At 50.3% G+C, this 22,801-nt stretch overlaps 2 protein-coding genes across 10 annotated transcripts in view; one reads left to right on the top strand and one right to left on the bottom strand.

Moving 5' to 3' along the window:
• Positions 1–15,967, bottom strand: part of TTLL5 (tubulin tyrosine ligase like 5) — a 178,291-nt gene extending 162,324 nt beyond the window's left edge. For 5 of the 6 annotated variants that reach the window (XM_019499231.2, XM_019499232.2, XM_019499233.2 and 2 more), the window contains exons 1-8: positions 15,873–15,967; positions 11,527–11,633; positions 8,945–9,027; positions 7,882–7,988; positions 6,965–7,095; positions 6,698–6,780; positions 1,244–1,313; positions 855–939 (exon numbers count right to left, since the gene is read on the bottom strand). In XM_019499231.2, the coding sequence (XP_019354776.1) occupies positions 855–939; positions 1,244–1,313; positions 6,698–6,780; positions 6,965–7,095; positions 7,882–7,988; positions 8,945–9,027; positions 11,527–11,633; positions 15,873–15,967 (761 nt within the window). Of the gene's footprint in view, positions 1–854; positions 940–1,243; positions 1,314–6,697; positions 6,781–6,964; positions 7,096–7,881; positions 7,989–8,944; positions 9,028–10,738; positions 10,826–11,526; positions 11,634–15,872 lie in introns of those variants that run through there. The other variant, XM_014611334.3, reaches the window with a different exon arrangement.
• Positions 15,958–22,695, top strand: ERG28 (ergosterol biosynthesis 28 homolog). 4 transcript variants are annotated; one of them, XM_059723100.1, is made up of 5 exons: positions 15,958–16,039; positions 16,821–16,971; positions 17,539–17,629; positions 21,803–21,921; positions 22,055–22,695. In XM_059723100.1, exons 2-5 carry the CDS (start codon positions 16,839–16,841, stop codon positions 22,132–22,134), a joined length of 423 nt encoding a protein of 140 aa, XP_059579083.1. In that variant the 5' UTR covers positions 15,958–16,039; positions 16,821–16,838; the 3' UTR covers positions 22,135–22,695. The 4 variants fall into 4 exon arrangements, 3 of the variants coding, with proteins under 3 accessions (XP_059579083.1, XP_059579084.1, XP_006268430.1); XR_002094026.2 differs by lacking the exon at positions 15,958–16,039 and adding an exon at positions 18,206–18,281 and having other exon boundaries at positions 16,591–16,971; positions 22,055–22,145; XM_059723101.1 differs by lacking the exons at positions 15,958–16,039; positions 22,055–22,695 and adding an exon at positions 18,206–18,291 and having other exon boundaries at positions 16,591–16,971.
• Positions 22,696–22,801: the final 106 nt, after the last annotated feature.

The raw sequence follows: 22,801 nt of genomic DNA, 5'->3' as shown, positions 1-22,801 counted from the left end.
GTGCTTGCACTACTTCTGGGGGGAGTTTATACCAGACTCTGGAGACTCAGACAGTAAAGAAGTTTTTCCTTATGTCCAGTCTAAAATGGTCTTCCAGCAGTTTTTGACTATTAGATCTTGTCTTCCCCTGCAGGCTGTCACCAAGTCACCCCTGAGCCTTTGCCTCTCCAGGCAGAAGAATCCCATGACTCTCATGCTCTCCTCATAAGGCCTGTTCTCTTGACCTCAGTCATGCATGTAGCTCTCCTCTGGACTCTCTCAAGCTTCTCTTTATACTTAATACTAAAGTCTAAAGTGAACTGTACACAAGAGAAGCAGACACTGTAAGAGTTCTCTCTCACAGCTATAGTAGTAAGAAGGAACAGAAGTGACTGAACCCAACTCCACCTTTTATGCCTTTGGGGAGGAGGGACAAGGGCACCAAGGGAACAGGCACAGCCACAGAGGACAGTACCCACAGGAAAAAAAATCCATTATTCGGAAAATACACTGTGGCAGCTGCGGGGCCAGAGGCTCAGCTGCCTGCTACATCCTGCCAGACAGATGAAGAATGGAATTTGTACAGACACTCACTCACAAGAGTACTTTATTACCAAGGTCTTCCTCTTTTCCACAACCAAGCCACCTAAATTCAATCACTTCCTTTTTCATTATTACTCAAATGGAATTTCAGCACGACCAGTCAACATCACTAAATAGCCATGGCTGAAACTACAGAGTTCCTAATATAGCACCTCCCTCCCTCCCCTTTCTTTGGGCCTCTCAAGGAAACAGGGCATAGGCAAACTAAAGACGTCTTTTGAGCATTAAGTTTTTAGGTTCAGGCATCCTGAAGGAGAAGGTGTGCCTCCTACCTGGCCAGTCCTTCCTCATAGAGGTAGATGACAAGTGGATCATAGGATGTCACCAGAACATACAGACGCACATCAAATTTGAAATCTGAAAGATAATTGACAGAATAAGTCACTATAAATACTTCCCAAAAGTCTCCACACAATACATTTAGCTGAGGGGAAGCAGCAGACTAAGAACAACTTTAAAATAGTCTTCCAGATATCCCAAATCAGCAGAAACTGATGCTTCCCCAACAGGAAGCTGCCAGGTTAAGGGATTCCCCAACCCCTATTTTGTGGGTGCTGGAACACTGAAGAGGAGGGGGCTACTCCCAAAAAAGTAATTCACGTAAGCCATAAGTAGCTAAGAACCACAGAAAGGAAAGCTGTCAATTCCTAAGAACACTCACCATCTATGAGCAAAGGGTTATTGATGTAACGGGAGACCAGGATATTTTCTTCCAGGGAAATCTGGTTCGGCTACAGAACAAGATAAGAGAATCCAACAGTAAGGAAACCTTGTCTACAGGGTTGACTTTACCAAGAAGCATTGGTACCAAAATAACCACTTTCTTCCAGCCTTTCCCTTCCAAAAGTATTCTGTGCCCTGGCAGCTAGACTTGGAAGAAACTAGCCAGCTGCATAGTGCTTAGGTGAATTAACTCAGACTTAATGGGGATAATTGTGTGGAACCACGCATACACCCCATTATTGCCATTTGTGTGCCTGCAATTAATGGACAAACAAAACAAGAACAGCCCAGCCAAGACAGGTGATGAGCACAAGAAGTACCCAGGTAAGAGAAAGGGGTCCAGATAGTCCTGGGATTAGGGGGGTGGTGCACATACCCTCAGGAGGCCTTAAATGCCTCCACACTAATGCTCATAGTATGGGAAACAAGCAGGAGGAACTTGCCCTCCTGCTAGCTAACACAAACCCAGACATAGTGGGGCTCACTGAAACTTGGTGGGATCCAACACATGACTGGGTGGTAAACATCAAGGGCTATAGGCTGTACAGGAGGGATAGAACAGGGAGGAAAGGTGGGGGTGTGGCGCTCTACATCAAAGAGCAATACATATCCTCAGCAAACAGCACTGGGTCAGAGGAAGGGCAAACTGAAGTGCTTTGGGTCAGAATACAAGGGGGTCTGAGGGACTTAACGGTGGGGGTCTACTACAGACCACCCAACCAGGGGGAAGAGCTGGACTGGGAATCCTCAGGTCAGCTCGCGGAGGCAGTTAAGTCAAGGGATGTGGTCATCATGGGTGACCTAAACTATCCAGACATCTGTTGGGAAGAGCAGTCAGTCAGGTCTGATCAATCACATAGGTTCCTAGCCAAGTTACAGGACCTCCATCTAACCCAGGAGGTACATAGTCCCATCAGGGGAAATGCCTTGTTGGATCTGGTCCTGGCCACAGGTGACAACTTGGTGAAGGGACTGCAGGTTCTGGACCACCTGGGCAATAGTGATCATCGCCTACTGGAATGCACAATCCAACGCAGGGTGTCAAAGGGCTGCAGCAAGGCAGCAGCCCTGGACTTCAGGAGGGCAGATTTCAATGAGGTAAGGAGACTAGTCGGGGAGGCACTGAGGTCCCGGAGCGGAGGGGAGTTGGAAGAAGAGTGGTCGTTCCTTAAGGAGACGATCTTTCAAATCCAAAGGGTGACAATCCCAATGCGGATCAAAGGAGACAAGAATGCTCAAAAGCCCCCATGGCTCACCAAAAGCAACCGAGAACATCTCAAAGAGAAAAAGGAGGCATACACCAATCGAAGGATGATACCTGCATTGCTCGAGATTGTAGGGGGGCTGCTAGGAAGGCTAAGGTGGAGACAGAACTGGGACTAGCAACCCAGATCAAAGATAACAACAAGCCCTTTTTTTAAATACGCAGGGGATAAAAAAAAGGTACCGGGTAATAAGGGGCCTCTGCAGGACATGCTTGGAAATCTGGTGGTCGCACCAGACAACAAAGCTAACCTCTTTAACAAATTTTTTGCCTCCATTTTTCTGAGTAGGGACCAGAACATCCCCCACAGCAGGATTCCAGACAGACCCAGGGGAGACGCAGCCAGGCCCAGGGTCAGTGAGGATTTAGTCAGGGAACTTCTGGTGGGACTAGATGTGTTTGAATCAGCAGGTCCTGATGATCTCCACCCCAGAGTGCTGAGGGAATTGCCAGAGGTCACTGTGGGACCCCTGGCACGGCTTTACAAGTACTCGTGATGCTCTGGCAAAGTGCCAGAGGACTGGAAAAGGGCGAATGTGGTCCCCATTTTCAAAAAAGGGAGGAAGGAGGACCCAGGAAACTATAGGCCCGTTAGTCTTACCTCAGTCCTGGGAAAGCTCTTGGAGAAAATTATCCAGGAGCAGATCTGTGAGGGACCAGCAGGGGAGATTATGCTTAGGGGCAATCAACATGGGTTCATTAGAGGCAGGTCCTGTCAGACCAACCTGGTTGCCTTCTACAACCAGGTCACAAAATCCTTGGACGCAGGTGTCGCGGTGGACATAGTCTTTCTGGACTTTAGGAAGGCCTTCGACATGGTCTCTCACCCCATTCTCATTAAAAAATTAGGCGACTGTGGTGTCTACAGTCAGATGGGTCACAAATTGGCTGGAGGGCCACGCCCAGAGAGTGGTGGTGGATGGGTCATTTTCGACCTGGAGGGATGTGGGCAGTGGGTTTCCCCAGAGCTTGGTCCTCGGGCCCACACTATTCAACATCTTCACCAGCAACTTGGACGAGGGGGTGAAAAGCACCTTGTTCAAATTTACAGATGACACTAAGATGTGGGGAGAAGTGGGCACGCTAGAAGAGGGGGACAGGCTACAACTAGATCTAGACAGGTTACAGGGGTGGGCAGATGAGAACAGTATGGGTTTCAACACTGACAAGTGCAAGGTACTGCACCTGGGGAGAAGAATCAGCAGCATACCTACAGGCTGGGGAACTCTCTTCATATCAGCACAGAGGCAGAAAAGGATCTTGGAGTTGCTACTGATTCCAAGATGAACATGGGGCGCCAATGTGGGGACGCAGTCAGGAAGGCTAACCACACCTTATCATGCATCCACAGATACAACACAAGCAGGTTCAAGGAGGTGATCCTCCCCCTCTAGGCCGCAGTTGGAGTACTGCATCCAGTTATGGGCGCCGCACTTCAGGAGGGATGTGGCCAGCATTGAGAAGGTCCAGAGGAGGGCCACTTGCATGATCAGGGGGCAGCAGGGCAGGCCTACAAGGACAGGCTACGGGACTTGAACCTGTTCAGCCTCCACAAGAGAAGGCTGAGAGGGAATCTGGTGGCCGTCTATAAACTGGCCAAGGGAGACCAGCAGGCAATGGGAGAGTCCCTGTTCCCCCGAGCACTACTGGGAGTAACAAGGAATAATGGTCATAAGTTGACTGAGAGTAGATTCAGGCTAGGTATCAGGAGGCACTACTTCGCAGTCAGGGCAGCTAGGATCTGGAACCAACTTCCAAAGGAAGTGGTGCTCGCTCCTACCCTGGGGGTCTTTAAAAGGAAGCTAGATAGACACCTAGCTAGGGTTGTTTGACCCCAGCATTCTTTCCCGCCCATGGCAGGGGGTCGGACTTGATGATCTGCCCACGTCGCTTCCGACCCTATCAACTATGAAACTATGATGACAAGTTTACTGCAACTTGGCTGCTCCATATTAATTATATTTGTGCTTGCTTTTACCCAACAGTGAGAGCTACCCTATGGTAACTTTCCTGTAAGTGAAACAGAGGTATGCTACTATTGGTTAGCTTTCATTTACAGCAAGTGAAAAGCAGATATGGAAATAACTACGGAGGAGCAGCTGCAGAACAAGCCTCCATCCCCTGTTAACTGCATACATAGCTGAAGGCTGAGGAATTAGGTTTATGCAGGGCTCAATCTCACTCCTAGAGGCCACAGTTTCAGTTGAAGTTGCAACCCCCAGATTGTGAAGCTCTGCTTTAATCACCTGATTGGCAACAGGCCTGAAGAACTGAACCCCCACCCCCATCTCAGCTTCCAGCAGCAATGCAGGTTGCTGTGCCACCAAAAGCACTCAAAGGAAGAAGCTGCAGCCAAGACAAATGTACATTGAGACTACAGCACCTGGACAATGAAGATAAGCTCTCTAGTGGCACAGGTATAGGCACAGGTGACTGGTAGGGGGGGCACATGCCCCCTTGAAACTGGCCCCCAAAAGTGGGGCAGTTTTTTTTGCCACATGGACTGGCAGTGTGTTGGAGGGTGGGGGGCACTAAGCCGCAGCACAGAAGTATAGGAGTGGATATGGGGTTTTTGGCCCACCCCCGGGCTTGCCCACAAATTGTGTCCCCACCAGACTCAAGAGGCACCAGTCAACCCTGGGTATAGGTCACCAACTATGGAGTGAGAACGCACAGTTCACATGAAGGACCTCTTCAGACAACTTTTACTCTTTACTGTTTGCAAATCCCTTTTTCTCCACCTAACCAGTTCAAACAATTTCTGTTTGGTAAAATGGTTTCCCCTCTCCTGTTTCTAAAGAAATCACCTTCTGGTCCATCATCTACTTTAAGTAGGCATCCATGTTACCAGCTGTGTTAGCAGGACCAGCCTGAACTAACTACAGTCATTGAAAGATTTCTGGCTTTCTTGGTGTAGTATGTAAATATGGCAGCCTATTTTATTCAGAATCAGAGAAACAGTTTGTGAGGATTTTTAAACACTTTCCATGATGAGATAATAAGACACTCCCTGCATGGGGATCACGTTTCAGGGAAGTGGAATTAAAGGCCAAAGGAGCTGACATACTGCTGGAATAGATGCATAAAGAGGGAGATAGGTCCCAGAAGTGTCCTTTTCCCTAGGTCATGGCCACCTGCCCAACACATGCCTGAACTTCCCTCTCTTTCAAGCAAAGAGAAAGCAGAGTGCAGCTCTGGAAACAGTTACTTCATGAACTTGGCTAGCCATCCCCTTTATTGTATGGGAAAGGATCCAGATACAGAACAGATGAGGCAGCCTGGCCCCTTTAGTACAGGGGCTGCTGAAGGGGTATAACAGTGAAAATAACATGACTCATCAGCCAGTTTTGTAGCATGCCAAGAACTTCTGTCCCACTGGTCCCTGAAGTTTGGAATTCCTTCTCTGCTTCTGGCTCCAAACCAGACTCATTTGTTACCTATGAGAACCTGAGTACCTGCAGAGCTCATGAGGGGAAAGGAAACTGCCACAAACAGAACACCAAACTCACCATTAGCTCCATTATACTCCAAGAGAGATATAGCAGCATTTGCACTATATATCAGCAAAGTCCTGTGTCCAACACACAGAACAAGTGGCTCCCCTGCCATGGACAATTTCAGTTTGCTTAAAGTTTATGTGACTAATTGGGCCTGTCAAAGGCCAAGTTGCCAGAAAAAAGAACAAACTCAGGGCAAACAGAGGCAAGGCAATAAATATTATCTTGTACAGATCTCCACATCAAAAATGCCATCTAGGATTCCCACTCATAAAACTCTGGAATTGTTCCTCAGGCTAGCTTGCAGCCATTAGGGTAGCCCAGGATGCAGCTGCACAGCTGCCTAGGCTGACTCAGTGACCATCTGTTGGTTACTTTTGCATCTGACTTGAAACAGTATGTGCTGCAAGACAACTGTGACATGCAGGGAAATGAGGTGAGCAATGTATAATGGGAGAAGCTGACAGCTGCTGAAGAATGCCAATACTTAGCATATACTTAATGGTGAAATCCACTGTAGTGCCACCTGCAGTGAGACTTTACTGTACACCTTGCCCCAGTGACAGTGGGCAAGGTTGACAATGTCAAATGCAAGTGAGGGAGTGGGTTTGATTTTCTGCTGAGCACTTACATTATTGATGAGATAAACACCACGTCCCCTGGAAGAGGCCACAGGTTTCACTATCCAGGGACCTCTGTCTTTTGAGTAGGAATCTGGTCAAGAAAAAAAGAAAAATTTAAAGACAGGCTGCCAATTTCTCCCTTCTCTATAATTTTATTTCTTATAAGAAAGGCTGTGTTTTTCCCCTGGCTTAGCACACCAAGGGGTATTCTCTTCATATGCACTTATTCCCTAACTGTTTCTCAGGAGCCAGGGCACTGTTCGCCAGTCACTTACTGCAGAACTCCTGATACTCTGCTGGCAGGATGAAGGTCTGAGGCAAGATGTGGAATGTCTTGAACCCATGGGTCTGCTGCATACGACTGACATTCTTGTATAATCTGTCCTTCCGGGTTAGTTCATATGATCTGAAGTCACAATAAGACAAGCAACTAACTCTTTCTCCATGGAAGACTCCTCAATCACTTCTACCAGTGTCACAGTTCTGGCAGAGCAACCTCAATCCTGACCTACACAACCACCTGCTATTTCATTCCAAGATTTCCCTAATGCTTTGCTGATAACACCACAGTCCTCATTTGCAGTACTCCCTGCTAATCTTATCATATGTCCAGAAGACAGGAGCACAGTGAGCTATGTGATCAAGTTAACAACAAAGGCAACCTAGCAAAGGTTATAAAGAACCCACCACCTCTTCATTTATGCCTCAATAAATAAAATTTAAAAATCCAGGTTGGGTTAAGAAAAAAAAACAGTAAACCCACATGCTGCCCTCCCTTCCTCTAAAACAGCGGTGAGCAACCTGTAGCACAAGTGCCACAGGCGGCCTTGGTGTGTGGCATGCAGCAGATCAGGGAGGAGACAGGCAGCACAGCAGTAGATAGGGCAGAAGCAGAAGGAATAGAACACGAGACCAGGCAGGAAGCACAGAATAGTGAGCAGAAAGCAAAGCAACAGATCTGACAGAGGAAGGGAATCAGAGCAGCACTCGGGGAGGGTACAGGCTAATTTGTGGCACAAAAATGGCTGCTACTGCCCTATAAAAATATCTGTAACAGAGACCATGCATAACTCAGGGATGCTCTGGGACTTTCAAGTGCTGCCTACCCCAGATTCTTTCCAGACACTACATTTTCCCAGACCCCTTCAGACACTGATGAAGATTTCAGAAAAGCATCACCTGTTGCTCTTACCTGGGGAAGTGATTGACTTTCTGAATATCTGTGAGGGTGCGCAGCAGATAGGGCTTCAAGTGGGATCCTGTCCACATGAGATTATAATCACTGCTACTAGGGTGCACCTGAGGATGGGACAGCCAAGAAACTGGTGAGACATACCCATCACTGTAAGGCAGAGGTTCTCAAACTGTGGTCCGTGAGTTCCATTCAGGTGGTCCGCAGAAAGGTTGCAGAACAATCAAGAATGTCTGTACTTGTAAGGTAAGACTACTGATATTAAAATACGAGTTGTGTGCTTTGATTTGTAGAACAACAAAAACAATTTATTAAGTGGTCTGCCAAGACTCTCAGCAATTTTCAAGTGGTCCGCAAAAAAAAGTTTGAGAATCACTGCTGTAAGGGATTAAGCGCTATACCTTCCAAGTCAAAGGACTAAAGCAATCACTACCTTACAGAACTCTCTTCTACCTATTTCTTATGCCATTATCAAGCTTGACACTGTTGAACAGGGTCAATGGGAACTATGAAGCAACTGCCACACTTCACCCTCAAATTTAGCTAGTAGGTAGAGTAGTTTACTTTGGCAGTCTAAATCCATCTGTACTGCATTCTGGAGACCCAAGAATCCTTGGAAATGGGTTCCCATTTGTTTAAAAACACAGCTCAGAGAATTAAAACATTCACAGATATTTGGCTGAAGTGTTATTGACCGCAGGCAGGATGCTCTTGTGAAACAAAATAGGGAGCTAGAGGGTCTAAGCATTATAAGGAACCAAGCCAATGCCCCTGCCAGCTATCTGTGCTAAGGGAGGTACAATAAGAAAATCTATTTCCCTATTGCTAGTTAATGACTCTGCAAAGGCTGGCTGCGCAAAGGGATAATGGGCATTCTTGTAAGACACCTGAAACAAAGTATTCTCTGTTTGACTGCCAGAAGGTTAAAGGATTTGCAGGCCCAGAATCGTGACTTATTTTCTTGGCTGTAACCCTGCAGTGGTTAGAAGCTCAGAACTTCAATCTCTCCAGCAGGTGCCTAAACTCAGCGGCTCGCTATCTTCCCAAGATCTGCTGCACAAACCTCATGGAATCCATGGGCAGTCAGAATGCTGCGCACCAGGCGGCTATCTGTTCGCACAATTTTGTAAGACAAGCGATAGCGCTCTGTGAAGACAAGAGACAGGGAGTTAGTGACTGCATCTGGATCACAGATAGCTTGAGTAAATGGAAAGAGCACAGGCGAATCCCTGCTCCAGGAGGAATAAGTGTGGAATGACCTCTAGCATTAAACAGCTACACTTCCTCCCTGATCATCATCTAGATCAAGTGTGGACAAAATCCAACTCATGGGCCACATCCAGCCCGCCAGGCAATTTCATCCAGCTCACTGTATCTGGCCTGGTCCTTGGCTGCCCCTCTATGCTTGCACGGGGCTGAGCCCTGCTCATTCCTGCAGGGGCAAAGCATGCTGTGCTTCCACCCTCACCTGTAGGATGGCCCTAACCCCAGCCCCACAGGTAGGGTGGGGGAAAATGGCAGTAGCAGGGGAAAGGGGATGGGAGGGGAGAAGGTAGGGAAGTGGCAGGGGATGGGCAGCAGCAGCAGCAGACAGGTGGGGAAGTGGTGGAGGCAGCAGCAGATGGGTAGGGGCGAGAGTGAAACGGAAGTTGGGCAAGAGTGCAGGGCCCATGGCGGTGCCCCAGGACGAACAAAGACCCAGGGCAGGACAGCAGGAACAGAGCCCAGGCCAGCAGGGGCACAGGGTTTGCCTGGCTTCATTACATGGGGCTCACATGCAGTTCCTGGGCTCTCCGCCTGAGCCACATGCCTCTGGGGGCAGCCCTGCACGATGGAGCCATAGGCGCAACCCACTCACTGCCACACACAGCTCATTGGGAACAGCCCGGAGCTCCATACTACGGTGCTGGAACAGCTCTGTCCCTGCCATCCCAGCCAAACCCCACGATCTGCACTGCTGGCTTCATCATGCAGGGGTTCCCCCAGCAGCGTATGGCTCAGGAATGTGAGCCCCATGTGATAGAGCCAGCAGCCTGGCCACATGCAGTCCTGGGGCTCACCGGGACCACACACCAATGGGGGGCTCCACCAGCTGCAATGGGGGGGAAGAGAATTTGTAGGGGGGACCCCCACATACACATTCCACAATAAACACATACCCACACCTCCCCACACCTCCCCCTTCACATACCCACAGCCCCCCCACAAACCCACCCACCACCACCCCCCACATACACCCCCATAACATTTAGAACAGGGGTGACCAAGATAGGGTCTATGAGCCAGGTCTAACCCAGGAAGCCATGTCATCCAGCCCCTGTGGCCCCCTCCTCAGATTTAGAAATTTCGCAGTGTGGTAAATAGCAGCAGTGTTAACTGTTAATTAGCAATTAACACTACCAACCCTTGTCCTACCACCAAATTTCCAGATCTATGAGGAGCCCTGCAGGCCACATCTGAACCATAGAGTCAGATAACCTGGCCTGTGAGACTGCCTGCATAACCAGAGATTTGACAGCAGGAGGAGCAGAGACCACTGTGGCTCTGCCACAGCAATTAACACCACAGCTGAATTCCAGCCCCGCAGGCCCAGGCCCACACTCCAGATCCAGCCCATGGGGCCAGGTGAGTTAGGTATCCTCGATTTACATTTTTTTAAATCTAGGACTTGACAAATTTCTCAACAACAACCTTCAGAAAAATCAGTCAGATCCCAAACATCTTATCCACATTCAATTTTCATGGGACAGGCTACAGCTCTGCTGTTAAGTCTTATCCTATGATGGGGTTGCCCTCAGACTCTATCAGTATGGACATTTATTTATGATTCAAGTTAAAAGGTACAAAAGCTACCCACCACAGGTTAGCTTCTCCACTCCCTAGGCAGGAAAGCCACAAGGCACTCCTTTCTAGCCTGGGACATTGCAAATGAGGCACAGATTATCTACAGGAGGGCAGAGAGACAGAAGTGTCAGCATCTTGTGGAAAGAAGCCAAGCAGACTGTTTTTATCACATCAGCACATCCAGATTGAGCCCTGGCATTAGAAACACAAGGGGTTCTAAATCTTATATTCCAGAGCCATTTACAAAGACTTTGCCCTTCATCACAATTTCTTTGCTCTCCCTGAAGCTAGAACACTTCAGTTTCTTGACCCTAGTTCTGCAAAAGATATGTCTTTTTTTTTCTTTACTTCCCTGCTTGCAGTTTTGGTGATGGAGATGCACAGATAAGGTTTAGTACAGGGTTTGCTACTGTCATTGTTTCTAAGGCCAGTAGCATAATTTCTCATGGGAACCAAGAAAACTAGATTGGATGTATATTTGGTTTTAATTTGTTGGCTACAAAATTTCTGCCTCAATTTAACATGAACACAGCCCAATGAAGAGATTACAGGCTGCTGGTTCTGATCCAAAACAGAGGAGGTCTCTTCCTAAAGATAAGAACAGTTGTGCTCCACAACACAAACAAGGTGCATGGCTCCAATGCTAGAGTGCACAAAAAAAGTTCTACCAACAATACCAAAGTATCCCTTTCAGTAGTGCTTCTTTTTGCTGTCAGAGAGGAGGAAACCTTTTGCCTGAAGAATGCCCCACTGCTCCCAGCAGCAGGCATTGAGTAAGCATAGGGTGGTGATCAGACCCACCTCCAATCAGACGGAGGTAGCTCTCATTGGTCAGAATAGCTTCTGCATGAAACACTAAGATGGGGATCCGCCTGCAGCCACCAGTCCACATGATGCATGGGTGTTCCCTGTAATAGCAAGAGATGATTAACACAAAAAAGAAGTCAAGCTTCATGCGCACACAGTGGGTTACACACTCCAGAAATATCCCAGCTACCTCCTCACATCAAGCTATTCAATTCTAGGCTTGCATATTAGACTTCAGGTTGGATGTACCTGTGGGCTATTTTAAAAGTACTCAGCTATGTATGGTACCTTCAAAATCATCTTCCCTTTGTACTAAGCAGACCATTCAACTGGGGATTCCATCTGATCTGTATTGATTTAAATGGTCAAGCAAACAGCATGACTCTTGAGAGGACCCCTGAAGTTTCAATGCTACAGGTGTTAACAACTTTCACATCCTGAGATCATTCAAGATTAAGGACAGGAGAATATATAGTCCTAGTCCCAGGAAACACACTCTCACCCTAAGCAACCCCCAGAAAACACAGTGCCACTCCCCAGTTTAAGGATTATATATCAGTGCACTGGAATATGGTTTAACCCTTGGACTCTGAAGTAAGTGTGGCAGCCTTCAAGCAGGCAGTGCAGGTTCAGAATCTAACCACAAAAAACCACAAAAAACAAAAATAAAAACCACACATCAACCTATACAATAGGTATATTCCAAAACAACATGCAGCCCAGAACCTGTGGCAGCTGCAGGTCCCAGAATGCAATGATGCATCTAGATCAAAGCACTGCACACTTTGAACATGAGTCTGTTAAAAAGAATGGCTCCAATCTATTCAACTTAATCCAGCTCTACACAGTTTGTGTGCACACTATACACTCTTCATTTCAGCTGCATGTCAGAGTCCCGCTTCTGCTCTCGGGGCATTTAAGGAATGTTTAGGATTTTCTTTTAGTTTCTGCACAAAAAAAATACTCTTGACTTTCAGCTTAGCAAGGGGGAAAAAAAGCAAAAGATGAATACACTCAGGTCTCTCTTTATGCAAGGGTTGCAGTCCAAAAAAACCTTGCATAAAGCAAATCCAATATTACATGCAGTTAAAAGGCATATGTAACAGCCTCCTTTTTCGCTTCATGGCTAACTCAGGAGGGGGGTTAGGAGATACACTAGAAGGTCACTTAGATGACATTTCACCAAATTCAATAATAACAGCAAATAGATGCACCACAATATGAGTGCAAGTAGCATAGTACTGCATGGAACAATGGACGATGCGAGACAGGCAAGTGCATGATGGCGTTGCATACCTGCCTCACGTACCCTCCCACAATGCTTCACTCACATCACTGCATAGCCACGTTGCATGCTCCTTCACATACAATTGAATTTCTCTCACACAAAGCAAGTTTCTTTTATAGATAAAGTCATAGCATATAAGTGTATTCGCACAAAATGCACGTGCATAGAGAAACTCAAGGGTACCCTAATTGGAAGCTTTCTAAACCTCATAAAACTCTCCCACCTCCCATCATTGGGCTAAGCTCCATGGGATTGTGGAGCTGCTTGGAGCGCAACCAGGATGTGGGGAGAGCCAGGGCTGTACTTCAGCTCCCACCACCGGGCTGAGCTCCATGGGGCTGCAGAGCCACTCGAAGCGCAGCCCGGCTGCAGGAGGTGGGGAGAGCCAGGGCTGCACTCCACCTCCCGCTGCCAGGCTGAGTTCCGTGGGGCTCCACGGCCCCATTGGAGCTCAACCCCATGGCGGAAGGTGGGCAGAGCCAGGGCTGCGCTCCGCATCCCATCACCCAGCTGAGCTCCATGGGGCTGCGGAGCCACTTGGAGCGCAACCTGGTGGCAAGAGGCAGGGATAGCCAGGGCTGTGCTCTGACCAGCTCCGCCAGCCCTACAGAACTCAGCCCAGCGGCGAAAGGCAGGGAGGGAAAGCCAGGACTGCACTCTCCATCGGGCTGAGCTCTATGGTGCTGCAGAGCCACTCAGAGCACATCCCTGGCTCTCCCCTGCCTCCCACCACCAGGCTGCTTCAAAACTCAAAATGTTTTGAAAGTTTCAAAATGTTTCAAGTCCCCTCATTTCATTTCAAAGCTTTTTGTTTCATTTTGATTTTGCTGTTTCGAGCTCAAAACGCATCAAAACGAAACACTTGGTGAAATTTCACACATCCCTATTAGAATCCACTGCTTAAAACTTTGAGACCACAGACAACAAACCTGTTGCTTTAAGCAAGCAAAGCTCAGAGTTTTTATTACTTACTGCTCAGAGAAATGGAAGCATGAGGAGAATGACAAAAGCAAAAACCAAAGCAGGGGGGAACTTCTCTAAATCTACATGGGTCAATCAAAAGAAAGAGACAGATGTACACAGAGGATGAGCAAGCAGAGTTCTTTCCTGAAGCTTCTCCAGAATTTTGCTAAAGAAATGTTCCCTGGTTTTTTCTCTTACTAACAGCTCCAGCATACAAGGCTAGAACCAAGAGTTTAAGCTGACAAGGTTGCAGCAGATGCTGGCTGGAGTTCTCTAGGCTGCTGTACCAGGCTGTAATTCATTAGGTTGGGGGAAGAGTATATTTCAAGTTCGTATTAGTGCTCTAGCACAAGCACTACCATTTGCTCAGGAGCCTCACCTAATAGGTACTGGAAACATTTACCTTCAGTTCCTTTAAGTCCTTCAAGTTCAGCAAAATGGGATGGGAATGAGGCTTCTCAACTCAAATTGCCACTTCAAATCCAGACCAAATAGATAGCAAACCTCCTCGTTCCATTCAACCAACATGAAAGAATTTAGCAGCTTCAATGCAGTTCTCTGCCCTCCCCAACCCCGGCCAACAGCCCAGAACTGAGGCTGTGTAGCCAGTTTCATACATACCTGAACTTGTACCAATAGCATGCCTAAGAGAGAAAGCCTAAATGTGCTCCCAGAACCTCTGAAAACCACACTAAACTGGCTACAGTGTCTAATTCCTGGGGCTTGGCCCACACTGACCAGGAATGACTTTGCAGCAGTTCTCCCACACTTGGTGCAGAAGTGGCACAGACACCTCTGGAAGTTGCTCAGTGCTCTCGCCCAGATGTTTTGACCCTACAGCCTGCACCTCCTTCCATCCCCGCTTCTTAATCTTTTGTCACCTTTGATCAGGTGAAGGGGAGTCATGGGTTTCGTGGCAGACTATGGCCAAAGATGGGTTGATGCTGCAATAAATACCTGCAATAAACACTTAAAAATGTATTCTAGTAATATGCTTTTCTACACCTAGTACAACAACTTACAGAGAGGCACCTGTGAAGACTCCACCTTTGCATGTCTGGGCAGGAGTAGACAAGAAAGTACTTGTATAGGGCACATTCCTGGGACCAGGGCTAATAAGGAAAATCTTCCCCTTGGGGCACGCTATGGGAGAGCATTTTTTCCCACATGTAACTACTGAAGATGCAAGGAAATAGCTCCTGTTGCTAAAGAAAAGCTATCCTTCCCTTTGCCCCTGCACCAAATCCACTCCACAGCAGTCCCTACTGCCCCCACAATCCTCCCAGCACACTCCTAAAGTCCTGGCCTCAGGTATAGTTCAACTAGTCACCTAAGGCCACGCGGCTGGTGCAGCCACACCAAACCCCAAGTGATTCCAGTGCCTAAAACACAGACTAGGACCTTATGTAAGTGGGAAATGAGCCGAGGCAGCAGGAAGGGGCTTTGGGTTAAGCCTGCCCTGAGGGATTTGCAGCAAGGCCAGCAGGACTCATACAATCCTTCTGGCAACTGTCACTCATGTCCAGAATGACCTTTGGTTGCAAGGTGCAATGTGCCCAGACACAGCCAGGCTAAAGGGGGCAGCCCTGGGCCCTTCTAGTCCTAGACTGGCACATATGAGAACAAGCAACTCCAAGGGAGTCTTTGCTGGGTCTGCTTGTGGGGGCTGTGTCTCCTTGAGACTCTGGAGGTCACAGACATGAGGAGCTAGAGCGTGGCCTGAGCAGAGGAAACAAACCCACTGTCAGTGCAGAAACAGGAGCAGCACCTCGGAAAGGAGACCGCTGAGGCAAAGGGGCTGAGGAGGTACTGGAGCTGAGCAGAAGCATCGCTGCTCCCCGCCCCCATCCCGGTCATCCAGACATGGGCGGAGGACGGGAGAGCGCAGCCGGGGGGGCAGGTAAGGACCCGAGCAAGTGCCACTGAGCAGGACTGGCAGCGGGGGGACACGGGGAGCGTGCAGCGAGCCTGAACCCGGGCAGAAGCGCGAGAGGGAGGGAACACAGGGCGGGCCGGGCTCCGAGACCCTCCCGCTCCGGGAGAGAGGGACCCCGCCCAGGATCTGCTGCGGGAGCCCGGAGCTACTTACTCCGGCGCCGCCGCCGCCGCCGCCGCCTCCTCCTCCTTGGAGGAGGACGAGGACGAGCCGGTCTCTTCCAGGTCGCGCGCCATCCCCGCGGGCATCTCCTGCGGCCGCGCTCATGCGGCCCCCGTCGGCGCGCTGCCCCCGGCGGCCACCTGCGGGCACGGAGCTAGGTAAGCGGGGCGGAGCCGGGGGGGGCGCGCGCGCGAGTGGGCCGCCCCCGCCCCGCGGGCCCACACCTGCTGCCTCATGTCCCCGCGCGCGGCGGGGCGGTCTCGGAGGACGCGACTCCGGCCAGCGCTTCCCCAGTTACTACAACAACCAACAGGCAACCGCTCCCCCCCTTTCCCTCCACCAGCTACTGCGCAGACGCGAGCGCGACGCCCTCATTGGCTCCTGCCGCGCAGGCGGAAACAGTGCTGTTCCACGCCCTCTGCTGAGCGCGCGCGCGAAACTGGCGCTTCCGCCTCTTCCAAGATGGCGGCGAGACACGGCCGGAGCACAGGGAGGGGAGGGGAGGGGAGGACACCGCCCCTGACGTCACCGAGCGTGAGGGGTGGGGCCCCTTGCGTTGCTGCATTTGATTGGGACAGGGCGCTGGCGTGTGAGTTGAGGCGAGCCCGCGAAGCCAATCAGAAAAGGGGCAGGAGCCAATCAAGAAGCAGGGGCCCGGGGGGCGAGGAGCAAAGAGTGGCAGGTGCGGTGGGGCCCGGAGCAGGTGCGAGGGCAGCGGGCGGGCTGGGCCGTGCCGTGCCGTGCCGCGCCGCGCCGCCAGGGCCTGGCCTCACGGGCTCAGCGCGGCATTAGCCGGCGCTGCCCTGGCCTGGAGCTGCTGGGCGGCCCCGCGTGGTCTCCCTGCCCGCCGCAGCCCTGGGCAGCTCCGGCGTGCGGGGCGAAGAGGAGAACAGGCTCCAAGTGGCGCTGAGCTTCGACCTCTGCCGTGTCCCCGAGCAGGCGGCCGCGGGCACAGGGATGAGCCGCTTTCTGAACGTGCTGCGCAGCTGGCTGGTGATGGTGTCCATCGTGGCGCTGGGGAACACGCTGCAGAGCTTCCGTGACCACGGCTTTCTGTCCGAGAAGCTGTACACGGACGCGCCCAGCCTGGGTGAGCAGCCCCGGGTGCCCCTTCTCCTCCGGGGCTGGGCCTGCCTCTCCCACGGGCTCCCAGGCACTCCAGCCCCACGCTCGTCCTTCTAGGAGCCGCTGGCTCGTGTCCTCCTGTGCCTCTGCAGAGAGCGCCAGCCCCACCCCATTCCTTCTCTCACAGACCCCTCTGTGGCCTGCTGACCACTGCCTGCACCTGGGTGGGGGGGCAGTAGGTACAACTCGCCCGGCCTGCAAAGGTGGCCGCTGCTGTCGCCAAGCAGTGTTGCTGGGCAGCAGCGCACTGTTACCTTGGTGATCCTCTTGGCATTCAAGCCACCTCTGCCCGTTTCCCTCCTTGATGTCTCTAGCTGGCAGAGGAGGGGGGCTTGGATTCATAGCAGCTCCGGAAACACCCACTCAACAGCCTTTTCATCATCTCTGAGCTCGTTGCTTCCTCCTGCATGCTTTGAATGTGAGGACACTAGCTAGGAGATCTTGTGCGTTGCTTGGCCCAACCTGGGGAGAGGCTGATTCCTGGGAAGGAAAATACTTGTTCTTTATCCATTCCCTTTTCTTCTTTGCACAGTGAATGGGCTTCAGGCTCGGACCTTTGGCATCTGGACCCTGCTTGCATCAGTGATTCGTTGTGCCTGTGCCGTAGACATCCGCAACAAGACGTATGCAAGGGAAACATCAGAGGAGGGGGTGTCCCTTGTTGCCTACATTGCACTCTTACCATTCCATAACAGCTCCTAACTGTCCTCTTGTGGAGCAGCTTGAGTAAAGGCAGGGAGTTGAGCACTTTACTGGACAGCTCTTGGGGTTAAAGCAGGGGTGGGCAAAATGCGGCCTGGGGCTGGATGCAGCCCACCAGGCCATTCTGTCCGGCCCACGGGGCCCCTAAAAAATTTAGAAAATTTAATATTTATCTGCCCCTGGCTGCCTATCATGCGGGCCTCAATGGCTTGCCAAAACTCAGTAAGAGGCCCTCTGCCCAAAATAATTGGCTGCCCCTGGGTTAAAGGCATTCCTTAAAGCATCAAAGAGGAAGTCAGGATGTATAGGCAGGGTGTTTAATTGCCTCTCCTTTTAAAAAGTGAGGGGAGAGACTGTTCACTTGAACACGTCTCAGATCAGGCAGGTAATTATTGGATCTGATGCAGCCTGTTAAGCCATACAAGATTTCTGATGCTCTCCTTGCAGGGTGCTTAGCCCCATCACCACCAGACTGAGACATGTTGTTTCTTTTCCAGTGGCAGCTCTATTCAGGATCACATGGCTTGTAGAATGATGCACCTGGCTGGGTCTCAAGAGGGCATGTCCTTGGTTGTATGTTTGGGTAAATCATTGGATTGCTCAGAGGTGGGGGCAGCAGTATCTTGTCTCTGGCTTGAGGAAGCAGCCTACCAGTTGTATATTTGTTAAACAGCCAGGCTCAGCCCCTGTCACATGTGGTGACAGCTCTGCTTCAGGGAGTTTTTGACTGTGGCTTCCATTTGAATTCATGGGGCATGCTGGAAGGGTAGCTTTCTGGGATAGAGGATGAGAGCTGGTGGTTTGCTTTCTGGTGTGTCTGTGCAAGATGTGTCAGGCCAGCTGGTTATGTCTGTGGTTTCAGGAGCAGGGGCAAGGTCAGGGGCAAGTGACAGTTACTGTAGAGTGGGAAGGTCAAACTAGGCAGCTGTTTTCTAGGATTTTTATTTTTTCCTTCCTGAGTCCCTAGGAAATCTTAGTTGTGGCCCCTAGAGGGCAGCAGATCCCATGTAGAAACCTCAGATGAGATACAGGAATTGGCCAGCCCCTCCAATTTCAAGTTAACTCATAGTCTTCCAGCATCCCAAGACATTTTGCACCCACCCACCCAGAGTAGGTGGGCTGTCTGCTCCAGCCAAGCAGGGTATGCTCTAGCACCCCCTGGCTTCTGGCCCGGGCCGCTGCAGGCAAGTAGCTGAATTTCCAGAATTGAAAGTAAATGTCTGTTCACTTGCATATCAGTTCAATCTAATCTGTGAAGCTTGAATCAATTCAGCCACAGGCTTTTTGACTGTCTGTACTTGGCCCCAGAGGCTGTCCTCATCAGTGTCTTTTCTCTTTTCATGGAGCACCAGTTGCTCCCACAGCCCCTCACGTTGTCACCACTCCCCCATGCCCACAGATACTCCTCCTCTCTTGTGTTTTCCAAGTAGGGGTGCACCAATAGAGATTTTTGGAGGCTGATACCAATATCTGATTTTTTAAGGAGGCATCTTGGCCGATACCTATCCAGTTTCCAATACAGCTGTGTAGCTGGTAAGTCTGTTGTGATGGAAAGGGCCTGGGGGGGGTGCAGATCAATGCCCCCCCCCCCCCCACCATGGTGAGGGAGGGAGTGGGGTTGGGGTAGGCACTGCCCAGCTGGGGCAGGGCAGGGCAGAGCATGGGATGGAGCCGCGGCTTGTCTGGGACATGTAGGGAGAGGGAGCAGCTCCTGTGCACACCCCAGGGGGGGCAAGGGGGAGTTATGTGCCCCCTGGATCTGGGGGGGGGGGCCTGCAGCTGGGGCTAGGCTGGGCTCTTCCCAGCGCATGAGGGGGTGCTGTGCTCTGGGCAGGTGGTGGTGACACTGGGCAGGTGGCTATGGGGGAGTTACGATAAAATTTGGGGTGGCTGCAGCCCCCCCCCCCCCCCCCCCAGCCCCTTTCCCAGAGCCACCACCACCTGCCCTGAGCACAGTGCAGCCTAGCCACCCCCACGTGCCAGGAAGAACCCAGCCTAGCCCCAGCCTGCAGATGCAGCCCACCCCACTCCACACAGACCCAGAGGCACAAGTCCCCCTTAATGCGATCCCGAAGTATGCGCAGTGGTGGCTCTGTCCCCTGCCAGCCCCAGCTGGGCAACCCCTGCCCCACTCCCTCACTGTGGGGAGCATTGATCTGCCCCCCACACCCCTTCCCTCCCCCCTCCCCTTCTACCACAAGACTTACCAGCTGCATGCAGTGCTCCAGTCTGCCAGCCTGTGCTCCTCACTGCCTGTGTGCTGCGCTGCAGCTGTGTGCAAACACAGGCATTTATCAGCCAAATTTATTGGTCGCATCAAGCCAACTTCCAATATAGTCAATTTTCTTTATGTTGGTGCTGATCCAATATCAAACCGGTGTATCGGTACACTTCTACTTCCAAGTCCCTGCTCAGCTGCCTGATGGTGCTCAAGACTATTTTTCCTTTACTGAAGCCTGCCCTCTGTCACCTGCACCCCTTCCTATTCACAGTCATTCCCTTGAAGGCACCTCAGTGAACAGCTTGTTGCTGGGACCTTTCACACTTTCCACTGCTCTCTGAGCATCTCCTGTAATGTAGAGTTGGGCTGGCCCCTGGGATCTGTCTCCCTCTGCAACACTCAAGAGCCAAGTGTGCTGCCACACCTTGCCTCTTTGTAGTCCAATAAAGCACTGTGCCTGAGCTGCACCATCCATGCACAGAGCACAGTCTTACTGGCTTCTTAAGAGCAGGAGGTAGGGAAAGAGAACTCGGCACTCCCAGACACACCTCTAGTTTCCTTATCAAGTGCCATTCTTCTCTGAAAAGCAATTGTAAGGTGCTGTGTATGGCCCCATAGGTAGAGACCTACTTAACTTATGGCAAGATGAAGGCATTTTTGTGGCTTGCTTGCGGCACAAAGGGCCAATTTTTCCTGGGCGTTTCTTGGTGGCCCCACCCCTCACCACTGAGTGGCAGAGACACCTTGCCATCACTGCAGTCAGTAAGTCTCAAGCACGAGAGAGATAATGTGGCAATTCCTGCAGCCAAAGTAGCTCAGTAAGGATTTGGAGATTCTAAAACAAAGTATTATATGAATAATATGCTGGTTTGGGGTTGTTTTTTAGTCGATTTCACAGGAAATTGTAGCTGATGGATTATTTTCTAGCAATGGCAGATACTGCAGGTTAAGTTGGTCCCTACCCTACCCACAAGTGTGTCACAGTGGGATCACATTTACAAGTAAAAATGCCTTCCCTCCCCTCCCTCCACTCTGAGAATCTAGCTGGATTCTTTCCTTCTTGCACATCAGCAGCAACAAGGGGGCCTCAGGACAAATGCTGTCCTCTGTGTTACCAGTGCAGCATCATTACCTTGTGACTGTTTAGTGCAACAGACTGGAACATGAACAGAACTCTTATTATGACCCTGTGTTGCGTCTCATCTCTCTCTTGGCTGGGCTGGTTCCTAAGGGATACCAGGAAGAAAAACCTGTAGGGACTTAGTTCAATCACAGGTGCTGGCACCTCTGACCCTGCTACCTGAAAAGGAAAGGCAGTGCAGAGTGAGAAGAGGCCATTTGTACCCAGTTACTTTGCCAGGTAGAACTGTATTTTAAGGAGGATCTGAACTAGGAAAGAATTACAATTGACTCTGTCCCCATATTAGCTTATCCCAGAACCTCTCAGCTGGAACTGGTTACAATTTAGGCCTAACATAAACCAGGGTAAGCCTTTAACACTTTGTTACCAAAATTATCAAAGACATTTCCAGTATCTTACTTTTCTGGCCTGTTTAAGATGAGCATGGTGGATTGTAGTAATTAGCAGGGGTGAGGGCAACATGCTGTCAACAGCAGAACAGTCTTAGTGCAAACAGCTGTAACAATTTGGGCATGTGTTAAGAGTTCAAGGAATATTTTGAGAGGAAAAAGCCTTAAGCACAGGGGTCTGGGAAAGGACTGGTATGTGGTTCCAACATCCTTTGGGGATTGTGGCACTGTGAAGACTAGCTGACTGTTTTAGTTCTCCCATCTCTTTCTGTCCCTGTCTGCAACACCTGTACCAGTCCTCTGGGCTACATAGTAACCATTCTCTCACTCTGTTCCCTGGCAGCCTCTATCACATCACCCTCTTCAGCTTCTTCGTAGTTCTGGCCCACTTCCTCGCTGAAGTGTTCATTTACTGCACCGCAGCCCTGACAATCGGTGTGATGGCTCCCCTGATGGTAGCAAGTAAGTATAGCCAGAGCTCTTCCTCAAGCCTCCTCAGGGCTGGGACAGTTCAGATGATGAGGCAGGAAGGGGTAAAGCTCTTGTCCTAAGAACAGTGTTCCCTGCACCTGCTCACCTTCTATCCCTGCCTCAGGTTTCTCCATCTTGGGTATGTTGATTGGGCTACAGTACCTGGAGGTGGAAGCAGTATCACGAAATAAGAAGAGGAATTGAACCCAAAGGACCCACATGTCAAAATCACCTGCCTGCTGCCTCTAGACCTTCACTGCCAAACACCTGCTGTCTTATGCCCAAACTGCTTCTCCTCCAGCCCTGTACATAAAATCATAGAGGTATGGAACTGGAAGGAATAAGAATTCACCTAGTTCAACCCCATACTCAAGGCAGGATGGTCTCTGAGCCATCCTAGACACTTTCTGGACATCTCATCAAATTCCTCTTCATTATCAGCTGGTCTTATCTGTGCAGGCAACATTTTAACTGTGACCAGTGTCAAGAGTCTGTCCCTGCACTGCTACTCTAATATCTGCCAGGGCCTATCCCCATGCAGGGTGAGGCATCTTAAGCTCCTGGGAATAGTGAGGGGATTTATTGTCAACTGTGCCCAACATAGTTTAGCCAAGTTCTTCCCCAGAGGGGAGGAAGGAGTTGAAATACCCATGATCCTTTGGGGATTTCTGCAGGGGAGATGCTGAGTCCAGCCTGGCACTGCTGTGTAGTATGCATGTGTCTGTGTTCACAGAAACCATTTGTAATAAACCACAGAGAACTGTGCAGGATGGTGCAGTCTTTCCTTTTGCTACACAGACTGGAAGAATCAGATCAGCTTGGGGACAAAAAGCAGCCATTTTCAGCTACCCTCATCCTGGGAGGGTAAGTC

Source organism: Alligator mississippiensis, chromosome 2 (assembly GCF_030867095.1).
Source record: "Alligator mississippiensis isolate rAllMis1 chromosome 2, rAllMis1, whole genome shotgun sequence".
NCBI lineage: Eukaryota > Metazoa > Chordata > Crocodylia > Alligatoridae > Alligator > Alligator mississippiensis.
Note: the sequence above shows the minus strand (reverse complement) of the source record. Positions and strands in the feature narration are given on the sequence as shown.

Excerpts from the sequence above, each read along its gene's own strand:
- ERG28 (XM_059723100.1), top strand. The coding sequence starts at position 16,839 with ATGAGCCGCTTTCTGAACGTGCTGCGCAGCTGGCTGGTGATGGTGTCC. Across the intron at positions 16,972-17,538 it reads CACGGACGCGCCCAGCCTGG|TGAATGGGCTTCAGGCTCGG; the intron begins GTGAGCAGCCCC and ends TTCTTTGCACAG. Across the intron at positions 17,630-21,802 it reads GTAGACATCCGCAACAAGAC|CCTCTATCACATCACCCTCT; the intron begins GTATGCAAGGGA and ends GTTCCCTGGCAG.